The following is a 17,714-nucleotide window of genomic DNA, read 5'->3' as shown; positions in this document are numbered from 1 at the left end:
ACCCCTCTCAGACCCAAAGCAATGGAGGAAGAAAAAAGCTTTTTCTACTGTTCAGTTTTTCTCCTTTTAATATTTTTAAAGGATCTCCCCCAAAAAGCTATCATTCTATGTTTTACTTAATAATACCATTCAAATATTTTCTCTAATATTACACTTCCCATATTTCATTCTAATATCAAGCATTCAGTTGTTAAATGTGGCTGTTTTAAAACTGAACTGGGGGAATAAGAAGTCAGGTAACATTGTTAGAAAGGCTGTACAGATTCAGTACATAGGTTCAATTACTTAAATTCCCTAACATCTATGTTACTAGCCATCCTGCCAGGAAATGAAATTGCCCCCTGTAATGCCTAGGAATGCTGCAATGTCGCACATAACTGGATCACACTTCACATTCATCCTTCCAGAATATTCCCTATCCTTCCTTCGTTTCCTACTCTTCCACCTGCAACAGAGTCTGTGCAGATTAGAGTTTTGTCCCAGCCACTGCAGAGTGGAACATCTTTCCACTCTGAAACCACTCTTTAAGATCACTGAGAAACTTAGAGGCACGGCATCAAAGCAAATGTTTAGCCCTCCTAAAGCCACCTTCAGTCCCTATGCTCAACTGCTTCCAAGCCTCTTCACCTCTTGGTCTTTTGACTTTTAGGAATTCCTCCAAATACCAAATTCTCTCTCCCCTGGAGCTACATTCATGGTTTCTATTTCTTTACATCCTTAATGATGATCAGGACCAGCCCACTGTTATGTTAAGCATTTGAAAGAAAGGTAGCAAAGAAGTTAACCTTAAAGTACAACTTCAAAGGAATTTTTAAACAAAGTCAGAAATAAGTAAGTACAAAATTCATACAGATACACATAAAAAAATACACTCTTTGAAATAATGCTTCTTTTTCTCCCCCTACTTCTAATCACCCTACTGTATGTTGCTCTCCAAGTATCTATCCCATCACAGATTCTTTTCAGGCTTACCAGAACTTGTAAACATTTGATTTAAAGACAAATAAAATGACTCACTGTTGATCTTTCCTGGTTTGAAACATTTCTGGTATTTATAATTAGTTCCTTATTCTGGAAAAAAAAAAAAAAAAAACAATTCCATTTTGTATTGCTGCATTTCTATGGGGAAAACTGCTTTAACAATTAAGAAAAATTGCTTTGAAAAAAGTAAAGAACCAGAAAAAATTAAAAGTAAAAAAGTTTATAGCCCAAACATGAGTAAAAAAAAAATCCTGCTTTTGAAAAATTACTGTTTAAATCAGGATAGTGGTTACCTTTGGTGGGGAAGGTATTATGGGGGAGGTTTAGGCGCTAAAATATTCTATACTTGATCTGGGTCTATACTGATGTGTTCAGGGTCTGAAAATTCATCAAGCCATACACCTCCGCTATGCACACTTTATGTTTTTATTTGTAATAAAATAAATTTAATTGATTTATTTTTATAAAATAAAATTTATTTTTAATTAAATAAATAAATTAAATAAATTTATTTAATAAAATAAAAACTTTGTTTTTATTATCACAAATCTTAAAAACACCTTCATTATTTTCACTGAAGACTTGCTTTCAATTTTTTCATTTCAGAATTTACAGAGTAAAAACATAAGTTACAATGACCCATAGCCTCACAACCCATGGATGACTGCTGTTAACATTTCAGAATCAAATCTTCCAGGCTGTGAGGAAGTAAGTGTGTAAGGGAGGAGAGAGTGTTCTGATTGCTGATAAGCCAAGGAAGCTGACAGAGCTTTAGCACTGGAAAGCGTGACTATGTGTTCTGATGGAATGATGGGGGCAAAGGTCTCACTGGAGTAGATAGAGAGAGAGAATGATGGAGGAACTGAGAGCAGACCAGGAAAAAATGACAAAAGGATTCTTTTTCAAGCGTGTTTCTGTAAAGGGTACAATGAAATGGAGTAATGGTACCAGGATCTTACTTGTTAACACATAAAATTAACAAATTAAGCACCTTTCTTTATCAAAATATTGATAAAATGGAATTTAAGTTAATACTTGTATTCACCGGGAGTAAAGTACATTCTACTTTGACACGGCAAGACAGATACTCACAGCCAGTGAGGGAAACACCTGCAAGTCACTGTTGCAGTCTAAGTTTTCATATTTTGTTGTCCAACACTCAATGTTCTTGAAATAATGGCCACAAAAGTCTTCATCAACACTAGGATCCTGTTTTTGTGATAGCTCCTCCTACCCAAGGTAAAATTCTACGTTATAATTTATTTCTACACTTCTTATTCAAGAAGATAAGTAAAACTAAATGATAGCAAAGATTTATTCAGTTTGGAGCACTTGAAAACATACAGAACAAAATACTGAAAAGAAAAATATTTTGGATATAATTTTAAGTATGACAAGGTAATCATAACATGTTAGCCATTCCAAGGCACTAAGATCCACTAACATAGAATATAAGCATAATCTTAGAGGAAGAAAAGTGACTAAGGTATTACCACAGGAAATGGTATACGGAGAAGTAAAAGATACTTTGACCTGAGGCTACTTTCATTTGATCCCATGTATAAAAGATTTTAGAGAGAAAGAAAACCAGCATTTAACTACTACAAGGAAAGTTAAATCAAAGACGGATGAATAAAACCAGGCTCCTGATGGCAGCTTCCAGTCGTCAAGAAAAGGCTAAGTTGGCTTCTACTGGCCAAATAGTAGACAATTTGAACAAAATAAATTAAAAATAGTAATATATTATAACCCATGTAACAAAGTAAAAATCAATGAGTCCATGCTGATGACTGCTCAGTTAAATGACTGACAGGTAAAATAAGAGGAAAAGAGAGAGCTCATCCTGATGGCAGAATGTTAACAAAGCAAAAGAAAATATGGAATTAGAAAATCACCATTTAGCAATCATCAGAGCAATAATTGATTCATCAGGCCAGAATCAAAGGATATTAAAACAGGGATTGATGAAAAATCAGGATATTCACATACAAGTATAAAAGTATTTCTTCACAAATTATTGTTAACAACAAAGAGAAAACTAGTAACTTTATAGTGGAGAAACCTGGTAGAAACTTCCTTAACCAATTGATCAAAGTTAGCATTACCAAAAATGGGGCAAGCCAGTACTAATCTAACCATGAGAAAATATCAGAAGTATTGGAACCAAAGGACATTTTATAAAAATATATGGTTTGGGGGCACCTGGGTGGCTCAGTGGGTTAAGCCTCTGCCTTCGGCTCAGGTCATGATCTCAGGGTCCTGGGATCAAGCCCCGCATCAGGCTCTCTGCTCAGCAGGGAGCCTGCTTCCTCCCCTCTCTCTGCCTACTTGTGCTCTCTGTCAAATAAATAAATAAAATCTTAAAAAAAAAAAAAAAATATATATATATATATATATATATGGTTTGGTGGGGCACTTGGGTGGCTCAGTGGGTTAAAGCCTCAGCCTTCAGCTTGGGTCATGATTCCAGGGTCCTGGGATCAAGCTCTGCATGGGGCTCTCTGCTCAGCAGGGGGCCTGCTTCCTTCTTCTTTCTTTGCCTCTCTGCCTACTTGTTATCTCTGTCTGTCAAATAAATAAAATGTTTAAAAAAAATAAAAATAAATACCCCAAATATACCAATATCAGGAAAGACAAAAAAAAAAAAAAAAAGCTGCAGAAATGGCAGTGTGATCTTGGACTGGAGACTGGATCCTCTACCAGGAAAACAACAACAAAAAAACTGCTAAAGAGGATGTTTTGGGGACTGGCAAAATTGTAATAAGATCTGTTTATTAGGAAATTCTGGGTGGCTCAGTTGGTTAAATGTCTACCTTTGGCTCAGGTCATGATCCCAGGGTCCTGGGATCAAGTCCTGTATCCGGCTCCAGGGAGTCTGCTTCTCCCGCTGTCTGCCACTCCCCCTGCTTGTTCTCACACACTCTCTCCCTCTCTCTGACAAATAAATAAAGTCTTAAAAAAAAAAAAGATCTATTAGATAATAGTTTTGTATCAATGTTAAATTTCCTTAATTTTATCACTCTACTGTGTAATCTAAGTGACTATCTTTGTTCTTAGGAAACACACACTGAAGTATTCAGTGTGAAGGGGTAAAATATTTGGGAATAAAGTCACAAAGGCAGTATTTGAGGAAAATGGTAGCTTTCATTCCAAATGAAAAGAAATACAGATAAAAGTAGGGAAACCCATGCATCATTCAAGCTAGGAGCTCACAAGGAAATGGCTGTAAGCAACCATCAGCACTGTCAAAAGAAACACCTTGCTGAGAGACACAGCCCAGTATACACCCTCCTCTCACATGCTCCCCCTCCCTTCCCTGGGGGTCTCCTTTCCTCTTCTCACCTCTCTGCGATCTGCTTCTACTCACTAAAGCTACCCAGCCTCCCTAAAGTTCTAGGTGCCTTATAACCAATTTTTTGGATGAAGTAAACATTTTACATTATTTCCTTAAACTACATTGATTTTTCTTTGTATGGGACCCACAGCCCCTTTACTGATGGTTCCTACATATCTGGTTTAAATATTTATTAACATTTTTCATAAGACAAAAGGAAAAGAAAAGATGTTTCCTCCTCAGAAAGCATATACTTTGATACAATAAGAGCATTTCTTGCCCAAGTGCAAAAATAAATCTGACACTTTTAAAACTACAATCTATATTTCTGGCCTCCTCACCTGATGAGCTAATAAATCTTTATACTCATAATTTTTCCTTCATAGCTTTTTTTTTTAAAGAAAATTTTATTATTTATTTATTTGACAGAGAGAGACACAGCAGGAGAGGGAACACAGTGGAGGAAGCAGGAGAGGGAGAAGCAGGTTTCCTGCCAAGCAGGGAGCCCAAAGCAGGAGCCCCCCTTCACAGTTTTATATACACTACAAATTTGTATTTTACTTACCTCCAGCTTAGAATATTCATTTTGACAGGTATAATGCTTCAAATGCCACTCTATGGTAAACTTCACAGGCCCAGAACAACTGAATGACTTAACTGTTTCGAAAAAGAAAGTTTCATTTTACAGTAATCATATATATACTCCAATTTAAGCTTAAGGTTTAAAGAATGCAATTTAAAATAGGCTACTTTAATGAAATAGTGAGTAAAATATAATTTCTCCCAAAGTCACTGCAAAATGAGATAAATTCATTAAATTAAATTATTATAGTTAACCAAAAGTTGCCATAATACTATTCATTTAAACTCTATATTAAATCTAGAGTTAAAAATCAACTGAGTAACAGAATATGCGGTCACTGCTTACTCTAAAGTCACTTTCAACTGTTCTCATCACTGACTTACTCAAAAAATACTGAGTGAGCATCCCTTGTGTGTCAGAAAGAGAGGTAACGGTAAACTAGAACAACCCGTGTCCTTGATGTAAGAGGTACTGGGGAGAGAAGGGTTAACAATTAAATAGATAGAAATTAAATTTGATAGAATAAGGGTCTGAGAACAGGGGGTCAAGGGAGCCCTGGGTAGGGCACCTAACATAGTCTAGAAGAGCATGAAGAAGGGGTACTAACAGGCTTACTGGAGGAGGAGGCCTTTAACATGAAGAGCAGGAATTAGGTGACAAGGAGAGGGGAACAGTATGCAAATGTCCATGAACACCACAAAATAGCTGGCTATGGTCAGAACGCAGACTGGGGAAAGGGGATAGAGCTGAAGATGGGTAAGAGGGCTGGAGAAGGGGGCGCCTGGGTGACTCAGTTGTGAAGCGTCTGCTTTGGCTCAGGTCATGATCTCAGGGTCCTGGGATCAAGCCCCACGCTGGGCTCCATGCTCAGCGGGAGGCCTGTTTCTCTCTCTCCCACTCCCCTTGCTTGTGTTCCCTCTCTGTCAAATAAATAAAATCTTTTTTGTTTTTTTTTTATTAAACCGATTTTTATTTATTTATTTGACAGAGAGATCACAAGTAGGCAGAGAGGCAGGCAGAGAGACAGAGAGAGAGGAGGAAGCAGGCTCCCTGTGGAGCAGAGAGCCTGATGCGGGACTCGATCCCAGGACCCTGAGATCATGACCCAAGCCGGAGGCAGAGGCTTAACCCACTGAGCCACCCAGGCACCCAATAAATAAAATCTCAAAAAAAAAAAAAAAAAAAAAAAAGAGTGCTGGAGGAAAGTAGTAAAGGGTACTGAGCTCTGCTAAGGCGTTTTCCTTTATTTTGAATATTACAAAGCACTACTGTATGTTTCAGGTAGAAGGGTAACATGATTAGAAAGACTGAAAAGGATTACGTCTAGAATTAGAAAAAGCTCTTTTGAGAGTGTCATCACAACATGGCAGCTGGCTTTCCCCAGAATAGGTCATGAGAGAGAGAGAGAGAGAAAAAGGAGAGAGAGAGAGAAGAAGAAGCCACAGTATCTTTTATGGCCTAGTTTCAGAAGCAATATGCCATTACTTCTGCCATATTCTCTTGGTCAGACCAACCTTAATATAATGTGGTAGAGGACTATAAAAAGTCACAAAAACCAGGAGGCAGGGATCACTGTGAGCCATCTTGAAGACTGGTAACCAGAGGGAATCCAACCTGAGACTGAGACTGGTAAAACTACTGAGGCAGAACACCTAAGAGTTTGGAGCTGCCTAGAGAAAAAGTAAATGAAATCTGGACAGGAATACCATTGAGCCTGTCTATATAGTAGCCAGCCCCTGCATAGGAAGAAGTCCAGTGATTTTCAGAAGTCACACAGGGCTGGGAACTAGTTGAGCTTCCACTAACCAGAGTGGAAATTAGTATATATTAATTTCATTAAATATACCAAGCATTCGGAGAAATGTAGCAGGGTCATACCTTAGAAGTGGTGCTAAATTAGCCCTACAGTAAAGCTACTCCAGGTCCACCCTAAAAGAAATTGAACATAAAACTGGGAAGGATCAAACTGACCCAAAAGAAACTTAGCTGTCTGCCAGAAAAAAGTTGTTAAAGGAGTACAACACCTCAGCACTTAAGAATGTAACATTCAGGGGCGCCTGGGTGGCTCAGTGGGTTAAAGCCTCGGCCCTTGGCTCAGGTCATAATCCCAGGGTCCTGGGATTGAGCCCCACATCGGACTCTCTGCTCAGCAGGGAGCCTGCTTCCCTTCCTCTCTTTCTGCCTGCCTCTCTGCCTACTTGTGATCTCTGTCTGTCAAATAAATAAATAAAACCTTAAAAAAAAAAAAAAAAAGAATGTAACATTCACGGGTTACCTGAATGACTCAGACAGTTAAGCACCTGCCTTGGGCTCAGGTCACAATCCAGATTCCTGGGATCAAGCCCCTCCTCAGGCTCCCTGCTCAGTGGGGGTCTGCTTCTCCCTTTCCCACTGCCCCTCCCTGACTGTACTCTCTCACTCTCTCAAATTAAAAAAAAAAAAAAAAAAAGAATGGAACATTCATGACATCCACCATCCAAACAAAAATCAGATATAAAAAGCAGAAAAAACTGATTCATAATCATGATAGATTAGTCATTATGACAAAGATGGAAATGACAAAGATGGTTAGCAGAGAAGAATATTAAAACAGCTTTTATAAATATTTTCCATATGCTCAACAATGTAAAGGAAAATATGAAAATACTGAGGAGGGAAAGAAGATATTTGAAAAAAAGGAACCAAACTTCTAGAAATTAAGAAAATACAATATTCAAGTAAAAAATTCACTGTGTAAGATTAATAGAGATTAAATACTAGACAAGAAAAGATCACTGAACTTGAAGACAAAGCAATAGAAAGATCCAAAATGAAGCACAGAAAGAGACTAAAAAAAATTAACAAAGCCTCAGTGAGGGGCACCTGGGTGGCTCAGTGGGTTAAAGCCTCTGCCTTCGGCTCAGTTCATGATCCCAGAGTCCTGGGATCGAGCCTCACATCAGGCTCTCTGCTCAGCAGGGAGCCTTGCTTCCTCCTCTCTCTCTGCCTGCCTCTCTGCCTACTTGTGATCTCTGTCTGTTGAATAAATAAAAAAAAAAATCTAAAAAAAAATTTAAAAAAAAAAAATAAATAAATAAAAAAACAAAACAAAACAAAAAAAACAAAGCCTCAGTGACCTACAAGACAATATCAAGCAGTCTAACATAAGGGCAAATGGAGTCCTAGAAGGGAAGGACAGAGAGGTGGAGACAGTGTCTAAATCCATGATCAATGTAAGAGAAGAAATTTTTTTCAGTGTAGATACACAGTTGTTCCAGCATCATTTACTGAAAAGACTAACTTCTTTCTAAAGAATTAACCTTGGCACCTTTACTGAAAGTCAGTTGAGCTTACATATGTTGGTATACTTCTGGGCTCTCTGATCTGTCTCACTGTTTTATATGTTCTACCTTTATACTAATACCACACTGTTAGGATTACAGTACCTTTATATACATTCTGAAATCAGTAGTCTTTCAACTTTGTTCTTTTTTAAAATTGCTTTGGCTATTCTAGGTTTTTTGTATTTGCATATAAATTTTAGAAACAGCTAGTTAATTTCTACATTAAAGTCAGCTTAGATTCTGATTGAGATTGATTGAATTTATAAAAAATCTGGGGAAAACTGACATTATGTTAGTTATAGATTTTTCATAGATGCCTTTACCAGCTTGAGGAAGTCTCCTTTTATTTCTAGTTTCAGAATTCTAAGGGTTTTTATCATGAATGGGTGTTACCTTTTTTCAAATGCTTTTCTGTACATACTGAGATGATTATATATCATATTTCTTTTATTCTGTTTATATGGTGAATTACACCGAAAAATTTTTGGCAGTGACTCCACAAGACTGCATCTTGAATGGGATAGCAAAAGAGGGGTCACCTAAGAGAAAGCCAGATACATATCCAAGGGACTAATTCTTAGCTTTGCAAGCACTAAAATCAGGTTCTGTGAGAACACAGAGACTTGGTCTCACTCCTTCACCACACCATCAATGTAGACGTATAATCTAGAGAGCCCAAATACTCAGTAACTGTAAAGTGGTTGTATAATGATTGATTAACTCTCTCCCTTCAGCATTCTTTCCTGCACATCAGAAGTTGCTAAAAGTTGCTTGATGAGCAGAGCACCAGAATGAGGTAGCTCAGAAGGATGCTGCACCTACACCTGCCAGTGACCTCTCATACCTACAGTCACAGTTCAAGAAGACTTCTCTCCCATCGGTGCTGCTAGACCTCTGCTTTAACCTGACTTAACACTTGTATTTTCTTATGCTTTTGCTTCTAACTCCCTTCTGCTGCCTCATTCTTTCTTTAGGTCTGTTAATACCACCATCTTGAGTGTGGTCTACTCTTAGCTGATCAGAAACATTACCACTGATTTTGGGGGGAGAGATTCCTTTTTTAAATTTAAATTCAATTAATTAACATATAGTGTAATATTAGTTTCAAAAGTAGAGTTCAGTGATTCATCAGTTGCATAGAACACCCAGCGCTCATTACATCACATGCCCTCTTTAATGCCCATCAGTAGCAACCCCATCCTCCCACCACACCCCTCCAGAAACCCTCACTTTGTCTCCTATGCTTAAGAGTCTCTTATGCGGGGTGCCTGGGTGGCTCAGTTGGTTAAGCGTCTGCCTTCTGCCTTCCCAGGGTCCTGGGATCAAGCCCTGCATCGGCTCCCTGCTCAGCAGGAAGCATGCTTCTCCCTCTACCACTCTCCCGCTTGTGTTCCCTCTCTTGCTGTCTCTGTGTCAAATAAATAAATACAAATCTTAAAAAAAAAAAAAAAATGTCTCTTATGGTTTGTCTCCCTCTGATTTCATCTTGTTTTATTTTTTCCCAGGTTTCTTTCTTTTACTAACCAGAATCATGCTGTATGTATTGTTCTTTGATGTGCTTGCTGGAGATGTTCTCAGCCTAGCACACTCTTTTTTTTTTTTTAAGATTTTATTTATTTATTTGAGAAAGAGAGAGAGCATGAGAGGGGAGAAGGTCAGAGGGAGAAGCAGACTCCCCATGGAGCTGGGAGACCGATGCAGGCCTTGATCCTGGGACTCCAGGAATATGACCTAAGCCAAAGGCGTTGCTTAACCAACTGAGCTACTCACCCAGGTCCCCTAGCACACTCCTTTTATCCATTACACATTCCACATAAACAGTGTCACTGCTTGGGTTGCTTTCTTATGCTGTTATAATTATGCCCACTTTTGTGGAATTTGAGGGGAAATTTGAGGGGAAAAGTGCCAGTTTAAGCCTTTGGCAATTTGAGGTGAAGCCATGTTGACTTGGCATTGAGCTGGTGGCAGGCCGTGCATGCTCACTTGGGCAGGGGAATGGCTGGACTGTGAATTTGGCCCACAAGCCGATGGGATAACATGTGACAGGGACATGGCTGGTTTCACTCTTAACTTTTGTTTTTCCGGGAAACTCTATCTCTCCTTCTATCCTAAATGAAAGTCTTGCTGGATAGAGTATTCTTGACTCTAGATTTTTTCCTTTTAGCACTTGGACTTTATCAGGCCGCTCCCTTCTGGCCTGCAAAGTTTCTGCTGAAAAACTCATCGACAGCTATATGGTATTTCCCTTGTATGTCACTGATTTCCTTTCTCTTGCTGCTTTTAAAATTCTCTCTTTATCACTACTTATGGCCATCTTATTTACTTTGTATCTTGGTGGAGACCTCTTCAGGCTGGTTTTGTTGGGGGCTCTCTGTACCTCCTAGATCTGGATTTTTCTTTCCTTCCCCAGATTCTGTAAGTTTTCAGCTATTATTTCTTCAGACAAATCTTTTGCCCCCTTTCCTCACTCCTCTCCTTCTGGGATCCCAATCATACAACTGTTATGCTTTACAGTGTCACTGAGTTCCCTGGGTCTATTCTCATTTTTCATATTTTTCTCCCCTCTCATCGGCTCAGCTTGATTACTTTCCATTACTCTGACCTCCGGGTGACCACATCCATTCTTCTAATTCCTTTTGTTTGCTATTTATTCCACATGGTCTATTTTTCTTTCCATTTAGTGAGTCCAATAACTCTAATTGGTTCTCTTTATATCTCCTATCTCTTCGTAGAGGGTTTCATGGAGGTTCTGCACTTCTTTCTCAATTCTAGCAAGTATCTTTATGACCATTACTTTAAATTCACTGTCAGACATATTACTTATCTCCATTTTGTTCAGGTCTCTTGCTCTGATTTTGTTCTGCTCTTTCATTTGGGACACAGTCCTCTGTCTCATTTTGTCTACTGTTGTGTCTGTTTCTCTGTGTTGGAAAGTCAGCTACATCTCCCACATTTGAAAGTAGTGGCTTTATGAAGAAGAGGTCCTGCAGTGCAATGTCTCCTTTTTACCAGAAAATGGTGCTTCAGAGGTGGTGTCTCCTGTGTGTTGCTACAGGGGTGTCCTACTGTTGGGGTGGAGCTGTGTTTGCTTTCAGTCCAGCCTGCAATGGCTCTCTGCCTGTTGTGGGCAGAGTCTGGTGCCCGTGTTGTTAGTGGGCTGCCTTGGGCTTGAGTTGAGTTAGACCAGATGTTTATGGGAGATGAAATGGGACTAAACTTCGGGCACTTTCCCTGTGTTGTCACCTGAGAAGCTTTTGTTGGTGGGTGGGGCCTGCAGTCAGACCAGCTGCCTGCCCCCAGCTCACTGCTGGGGTACAGTCAGACTGGTGTGGGGTTATCTTCCCCTCTCCCTGAAGCAGAACTCACTTTGGAGTGATGCTGGCCCTTGTCTGGGCTGTGCACATACTGCCAGGCTTGTGGCACTGCTTTGATGGGATCTTGCCAAAGACGATCGGAGGGAGTGGATTTGCTTCGCTGTGGCCTCTTGTCTATGTTGGAGTCTGTTCTGCCAGTTTTCCAATTCCTTTCTGGATTATTTATGCCGATGTGGGGGTTTTCTAGGTGGCCATGCAACAAGAGGTGAACCCAGGGTCCTCCTACTCTGCCATCTTCCCAGCAGCCTCTATGTATTGATTTTTTAAATCAAATTATGTTTCATTAGTACATATCCTTCCCCCCACCATTTAACTTTTTGTCTGCACCTTCTAGCAATAATTGCGCCTCAGATAAACCTTATTGACTATGATACTGCCACTGCGCAAAGCTTGTCTGTACCTTCTAAACCTTACTTGTCTAGGCACTGAGATTTGAATTCATTAAAGCAAATGGATGCCCCATTTTTTTCATCTACCTCTGACTTCAGTTTCCTCTTACCAAGTTAATATCACCACTGATGATCTATGATACCAATGAGCCGCTCTGAACTACTTCTGCTTTCTAGTTCATGGCTGGCCAACTTCCCTCAGCAAAGACCCACATATGACAGAATCACCCAACAAATGATCTGTGAATGAATGAATACGGTGTGATAGAATAAAGGGGCATGGCTTTGGATCCCCAGGAAGCCAATTAACTCTACCCAACAAAAAACTACTCCTTATTCCAAAACCTTAACCCTAGCAACCAACTTAACCTAGTCAAGTTACGGGAAACACTAAGAGAAGTTATATTATAGTGAATAAGATTTGCTGTAAACCCCTTAAAAATATTAAAAACCTCAAAATCTATGACTTGATAGTTCTTACACATCAGTACTTAAAATCCTAATTAAAATGTTAGTGTCTAGTAATTTTTATTGTATTCTATGACCACGCATATATTTACAAAAGTTTCAGGGACAAAGGCTTTACCACAATCATGACATTTCATATATTCTTGAAAGGAATTTATCTAGTTTTAAAAGCTGGGATTCATGGGGCGCCTGGGTGGCTCAGTGGGTTAAAGCCTCTGCCTTCGGCTCGGGTCATGATCCCAGGGTCCTGGGATGGAGCCCCGCATCGGGCTCTCTGCTCAGCAGGGGGCCTGCTTCCTCCTCTCTCTCTCTCTCTCTCTGCCTGCCTCTCTGCCTACTTGTGATCTCTCTCTGTCAAATAAATAAACAAAATCTTTATAAACAATCAAACAAAAAAAAGCTGGGATTCAGAGTAAAATTTCACAGAAGTGAAATACTTTTCTTTGCTGAAGCCTACTTTATTATACTTTAATTATAAATTTTAAATAATGATTAATATTACATTTTTTGAGACAGGATCAGAAAAATCCATTCTTGAAAATAACCAAGACTTGACCAAAACAAAAGAAACCCTGAACATGTTAAAACCCTTAAAACAAAACATCTGCAAAGCTTAAAATATATGTTGTATTAGTTTTATTAATATATCAGCTTATATATTACATGATGTTATTCATTTATATATTATTGTTAATATTATATTAGCTCATTGTACTTACCAGAAAATCTGATTTCAGTAGAGTTAAACATAGTTTTTCTAAATATCAAAGGTCCTGATTTCTAAAATGAAACACAAGAAAATACAGAAAGATTTAGTTAAAAATTTTTTTCTCTATTTAGTAGTACAGTTTTACCTTTGAAAATACACACTTCTAACTCCAGCACTCCCGTGACCAGAGTGATTATTTTTAAAAAATGTAAATCTGGTCCCATCACCCACTTGCTTAAAGTCTTGTCCCATGTGTCTACTCTCTAAGAGGCTCCGGAATGCCCTTGCTTCAAGCGCCTCAGCCGGAGAAAGCCAAGACACAGGGTAAGGGCTGCTGCCCGTACCATTACGGCTGCTCAGGAAGGAGACCTATCTGTGCATCTGCAGTTGCTTTCTCGGTATCTATTCGAATGTACTTTCGGTAAAACAATCATCCCTGTTCCTAAATTGTTATGGTGGTTTCCCAATGTGTGCTTATAACAAACCAATTCTTATTGCCGCTCACAGACCCCTGCATGATCAAGGCCTGCCCACCTCTCAGCCCCTTTCAGTACTTTGAGAGAAGGATACTCCTTCCGGCTCTCAGGACCTCAGTAGTCAAGCTGAAAACTTACTTAAGAGCCCTTCCCTGTCATTCTCTGTCCACCTTGTTAATGACTTCTGAAGTTTCTCAGGCCAGTTCAAGACCCCCTTCCTAAGGAAGTCTTCCACCAGGCACCACATCAGGTCAGGCCCTCCCTTACACAGTCTCTAGGACCCATCCTTCACGACCCTTGCCACAATTAAAATGAAAAAATCCATTACTTAGTTATTTAATATCTGCCCTAAGCAAGAATGAAAACACTGTGAGAAGGGACTGTGTTCAATGAACAAGTGGTTAGGAATGAAAACCCCAGATGACAGGCAGCTCTTTCTTGATAACCTTCCACCCCAACATTTTCAACAACAACAAATCCCCTAGCCCAGATCCCCTCCTCTGAGCCCCAGATCCACATACCCAACTGCCTCAAGGTCATGTCCACCCTAGTGGAGACATTCCACACTAACCTGTCCTAAAGCAGACACATTCCTCTCTGTTCCTCTCTAACTCTTTCTACACTACCCATGTTGGTTCCAGGTGATGCCATCTTCAGTCACCCCAGCCTTGACTCCTTCTAGCTGCTTAGCTCCATCACCCAATCCCCAAGGCATATCAACTTTATCTTGCAAAAACTTCCCAAATTAAGTTCTTCTTCTCTATCCCTGCCACCACTGCTCCAATTCAGGCTCTCAACATTGTCTGCCTCCTGCTCTGCAATAACCTAACTGATAATTCTGCCACCAGATCTGAGTCTATAATTCATGCTTAGATAGCAGCCATAGTGATTGGTACTTAAGCCTAAAATCCTTCAATGGCTCTCCTTCATTCACACCCAAAATCTCTTATTGGTGGCCTAGGCAAACCTGTAAATGGGGTCTGTTTGGCCCACATCGGAACTTTTAAAAATGTTTTGGATTAACTAACATGATAAAAATATAGATTCTGGTTTTCCCTTAAAAAAAAAAAAAAAAAAAAGGAGGGGCGCCTGGGTGACTCAGTGGGTTAAAACCTCTGCCTTTGGCTCAGGTCGTGGTCCTAGGGTCCTGGGATCGAGCCCCACATCGGGCTGTCTACTCACAGGGAGCCTGCTTCCTTCTCTTTCTCTCTGCCTACTTGTCTGTCAAATAAATAAATAAAATTAAAACAAAAAAAAAGGAGACTTGGCAATTCTGTGTCTACATTGCCATATAAGATCCACTAGCTGAATGGCAGCTGACCTCTTCAGAAGGAGCACATAATCTACAGGTCACAGCTCTCTCAGCATCCCCTGACTCTAGTTCACTTTACTCAGTGACATCACTGGCCTCAGACCCTAGGGGTCCTGGAGTTTACACCCCCGGCAATAGGTTTAGGGCTAAGCTGTGGGAGGCTTAGAGTACCCTAAGTCCCCTTTAACACTCCAACCAGAACCTCATTCAGCAGAAACACTAAGAATTTCCTGCATTGCTACTTGTCTACTCCCTCCTTCTCCTTCATCCAGGTAACACCCACTCATCTTTAAAGACCCAACCAGACATCAAGTCTAGAAAGTGGAGTTAGGCGACACTCCTCCCCACCCCGCCCCCAGTGCTCCACTAATAGTCCAAGAATGCTGCCATGTATATAACTACTCATGAATCTGTTGTCTCTACTACTACGGGAGCTTCTTGAGAGAAGAGACTGTTGTTTAAATTCATCTTTGCAACAGCAATGGCCAGTCTAGTACACTGTGCACAGCAGATGATCAAACTATTTGTTGGCTTTACAATCAAAAGAAGCACTTCTTGATACATGCACAATACAAATAAGTGACAGCCTCCCTCTCCTTTCTTATTCTTAAGGACAAATTCTAACAGCTTGAAATGGGGTGGGGGGGGGGAAATCAGTGTATTCTTCACAAAGAAGAAATTGATGGACTGCTACTGATCTGATGTAGGACCCAAGGAAAAATTTACCTTCCTAATGCAGAAAGTAAAGTCATTTTTTTCTTCAGGGCCTTTGGAGTTTCACCACCCAAAGTATAGCTGGCAAAGAGTTTTGCAGATAATAGTCAAGTAGTTTAACAATCTGGGCATGGCTCGTTCACTTCCACTATTGTTTAAGTTTATGATACTGTTATTCACTAAAGAAGCGGCATGAAACCACAAGTGTGGTTCTCTGAGTTTTGCTTTTTACTATTCAGAGAAATTCAATAATAGAGATGTGCATGCTCTGTCACTGACACATATAATGGGACACCAACCCAGAACAATCCTGGAAGAAATGGTAGCACCGGTCTTTAAAATTCAGAAAGAAACCTACTCTCCTTCCTGTACAGTTTCTACACTTTAGGAATTCTTTGAGGCCTCTGGTACTAATTTTTTCTGTTTGAGTAAATCAAAATGTAAGTTTGGCCTTTAAGGCTCAAACATCATTTCAATGCATGTGGAAAATAGTCATCTTAAAACAGAGCAGGTTGAATCATCCGACTAGAAAAGCTAGGGATAAGGCCTCTTCCTGATTTCCTGTCCCTCTTCAGCAAGGCTTTCCAAAATTCTACTCCTGCGTCGTTCCTACATCATCTCATGTGACTCCTGGATACCAAGTTCTCAAATGGCCTGTCCTGGAAAGGAAGTTTCCATACACTCATGCCTCCAGACTTGCCTTTCAAACACTCCTTAATCACCCATCCCACCTCATCTCCACACACACATTCCCAGAACTATGATAGGAGCCCTAGAGAAATTCAGGAACCCCAGAAGAGCGAAAAAGGGGTGGGGTGGCTGCTCCACGTTTCCTCCTTATTTAAAGAAAAAACAAACAAACAAAAACAAAAGAAACCGAAAGCTGCACACAGGCTTTTAAGTTTATGCTGAGTGAAGCCTGGGAAAGTCCTGTCTAAAGTGGCCTCACGGGTGTGGCCCTGCGGCTGCACCCGAGCCCGAAGTGGGGTCAAATGGCAAAGATGAGGGCCCGAGCGAGTGCCAAGGGATCTGGGGCTCGGGTCTGAATAAACAAGAACTTGGGCGAGCCAGAACGCGTCAGAGCCCAACAGGGGCCAGGACTTCGGGAAGGCGATCCTTAGGAACAGTTCCAGCGCTCAGAAGGGAGAGCCATCCTCATGCACAGGCTTCCCCACAGCCTAGGTCGGGCCGGAGAAGGGGGCTCTCCCCGTCCATAACGGACGAAAAACTTAGGGACCGTCTCACCGAGCCGGAGCAGGCCGGTCACAGACTAGATGAACAAGTCCCCGGCCGAGCCCGGGGGTCGCAGCGAGCTCCGCGAGGACCCGTAGGGCCCGAGACGCGCCACGCCTCGGTCGCCACGCTCCACTTACGTCGTTGACCGTCGCTGCCCAGAGCCCGGGCTCCGGGACGGCGCCCACAGCCGCCGGCGCCCAGCACAGGAGGTAGAGGGCAACGCGAAGCAGCGGGGCCCCGACTAGAAGGCGGCGTCCGGGCTGGAGCCGGGCTCCGATGCGGCAGGCGGCGGCCATCTTGACACGGAAGCCGCACCTGGCGCTCCGAGACGCCCGCCACGCCCCGGGCCCGCACCTGGTGAGCTCCGCCCCCGGGAGGCGGGTTCGGGTCGGGTGGTGCGTCTCTGACTGGGAGGTGGACGAGGGGTTTGGGCTTGGGCGAGGAGGCGCGGTTCGGGCCCGCGAAGCGGGGCTGAGGCCCGGGCCCAGGCGTGGAGCTAAAGAAGCCAGAGCATGGCTAGGAGGGGTGGGCGGGTCAGAGAGTGGAGGCGGGCCTCTGGGCCGGGCCGGAGTAGGGAGGCGGGGCTAGGTTTGGGGCGGGGCCGGGAGGGGAGGCGGGACTCAGGGCCGGGCCCGAGTGTGGAGGCGGGGCCGCGCGAATAGGCAGGGTGTGGGCGGGACCATACTGGGGCCGGGGCTGGCTGGGAGGCCGGGCCAGCCTGAAGCCGAAAATTCAGGTCCAAGATTTCACTGTGGTTGTGGTCCGAGCTTAGTGGAGAGTATGGGACGGTTTCATGTCAAACTTCTGCTCTTTGT

The 17,714-nt window shown here is 41.7% G+C and overlaps 1 protein-coding gene across 3 annotated transcripts in view; it reads right to left on the bottom strand.

The window, feature by feature from the left end:
- Positions 1–17,406, bottom strand: part of TMEM87B (transmembrane protein 87B) — a 51,949-nt gene extending 34,543 nt beyond the window's left edge. For all 3 annotated transcript variants that reach the window (XM_045979308.1, XM_045979309.1, XM_045979310.1), the window contains exons 1-5: positions 17,037–17,406; positions 13,172–13,232; positions 4,881–4,972; positions 2,074–2,211; positions 1,018–1,071 (exon numbers count right to left, since the gene is read on the bottom strand). In XM_045979308.1, coding sequence (XP_045835264.1) covers positions 1,018–1,071; positions 2,074–2,211; positions 4,881–4,972; positions 13,172–13,232; positions 17,037–17,195 — 504 coding nt within the window. In that variant the 5' untranslated portion in view covers positions 17,196–17,406. The remainder of the gene's footprint in view (positions 1–1,017; positions 1,072–2,073; positions 2,212–4,880; positions 4,973–13,171; positions 13,233–17,036) is intronic.
- Positions 17,407–17,714: the final 308 nt, after the last annotated feature.

Source organism: Meles meles, chromosome 15, assembly GCF_922984935.1.
Source record: "Meles meles chromosome 15, mMelMel3.1 paternal haplotype, whole genome shotgun sequence".
NCBI classification, from domain to species: Eukaryota; Metazoa; Chordata; class Mammalia; order Carnivora; family Mustelidae; genus Meles; species Meles meles.
The sequence above is the reverse complement of the archived record's forward strand: the minus strand, read 5'-3'. Positions and strand labels throughout refer to the sequence as shown.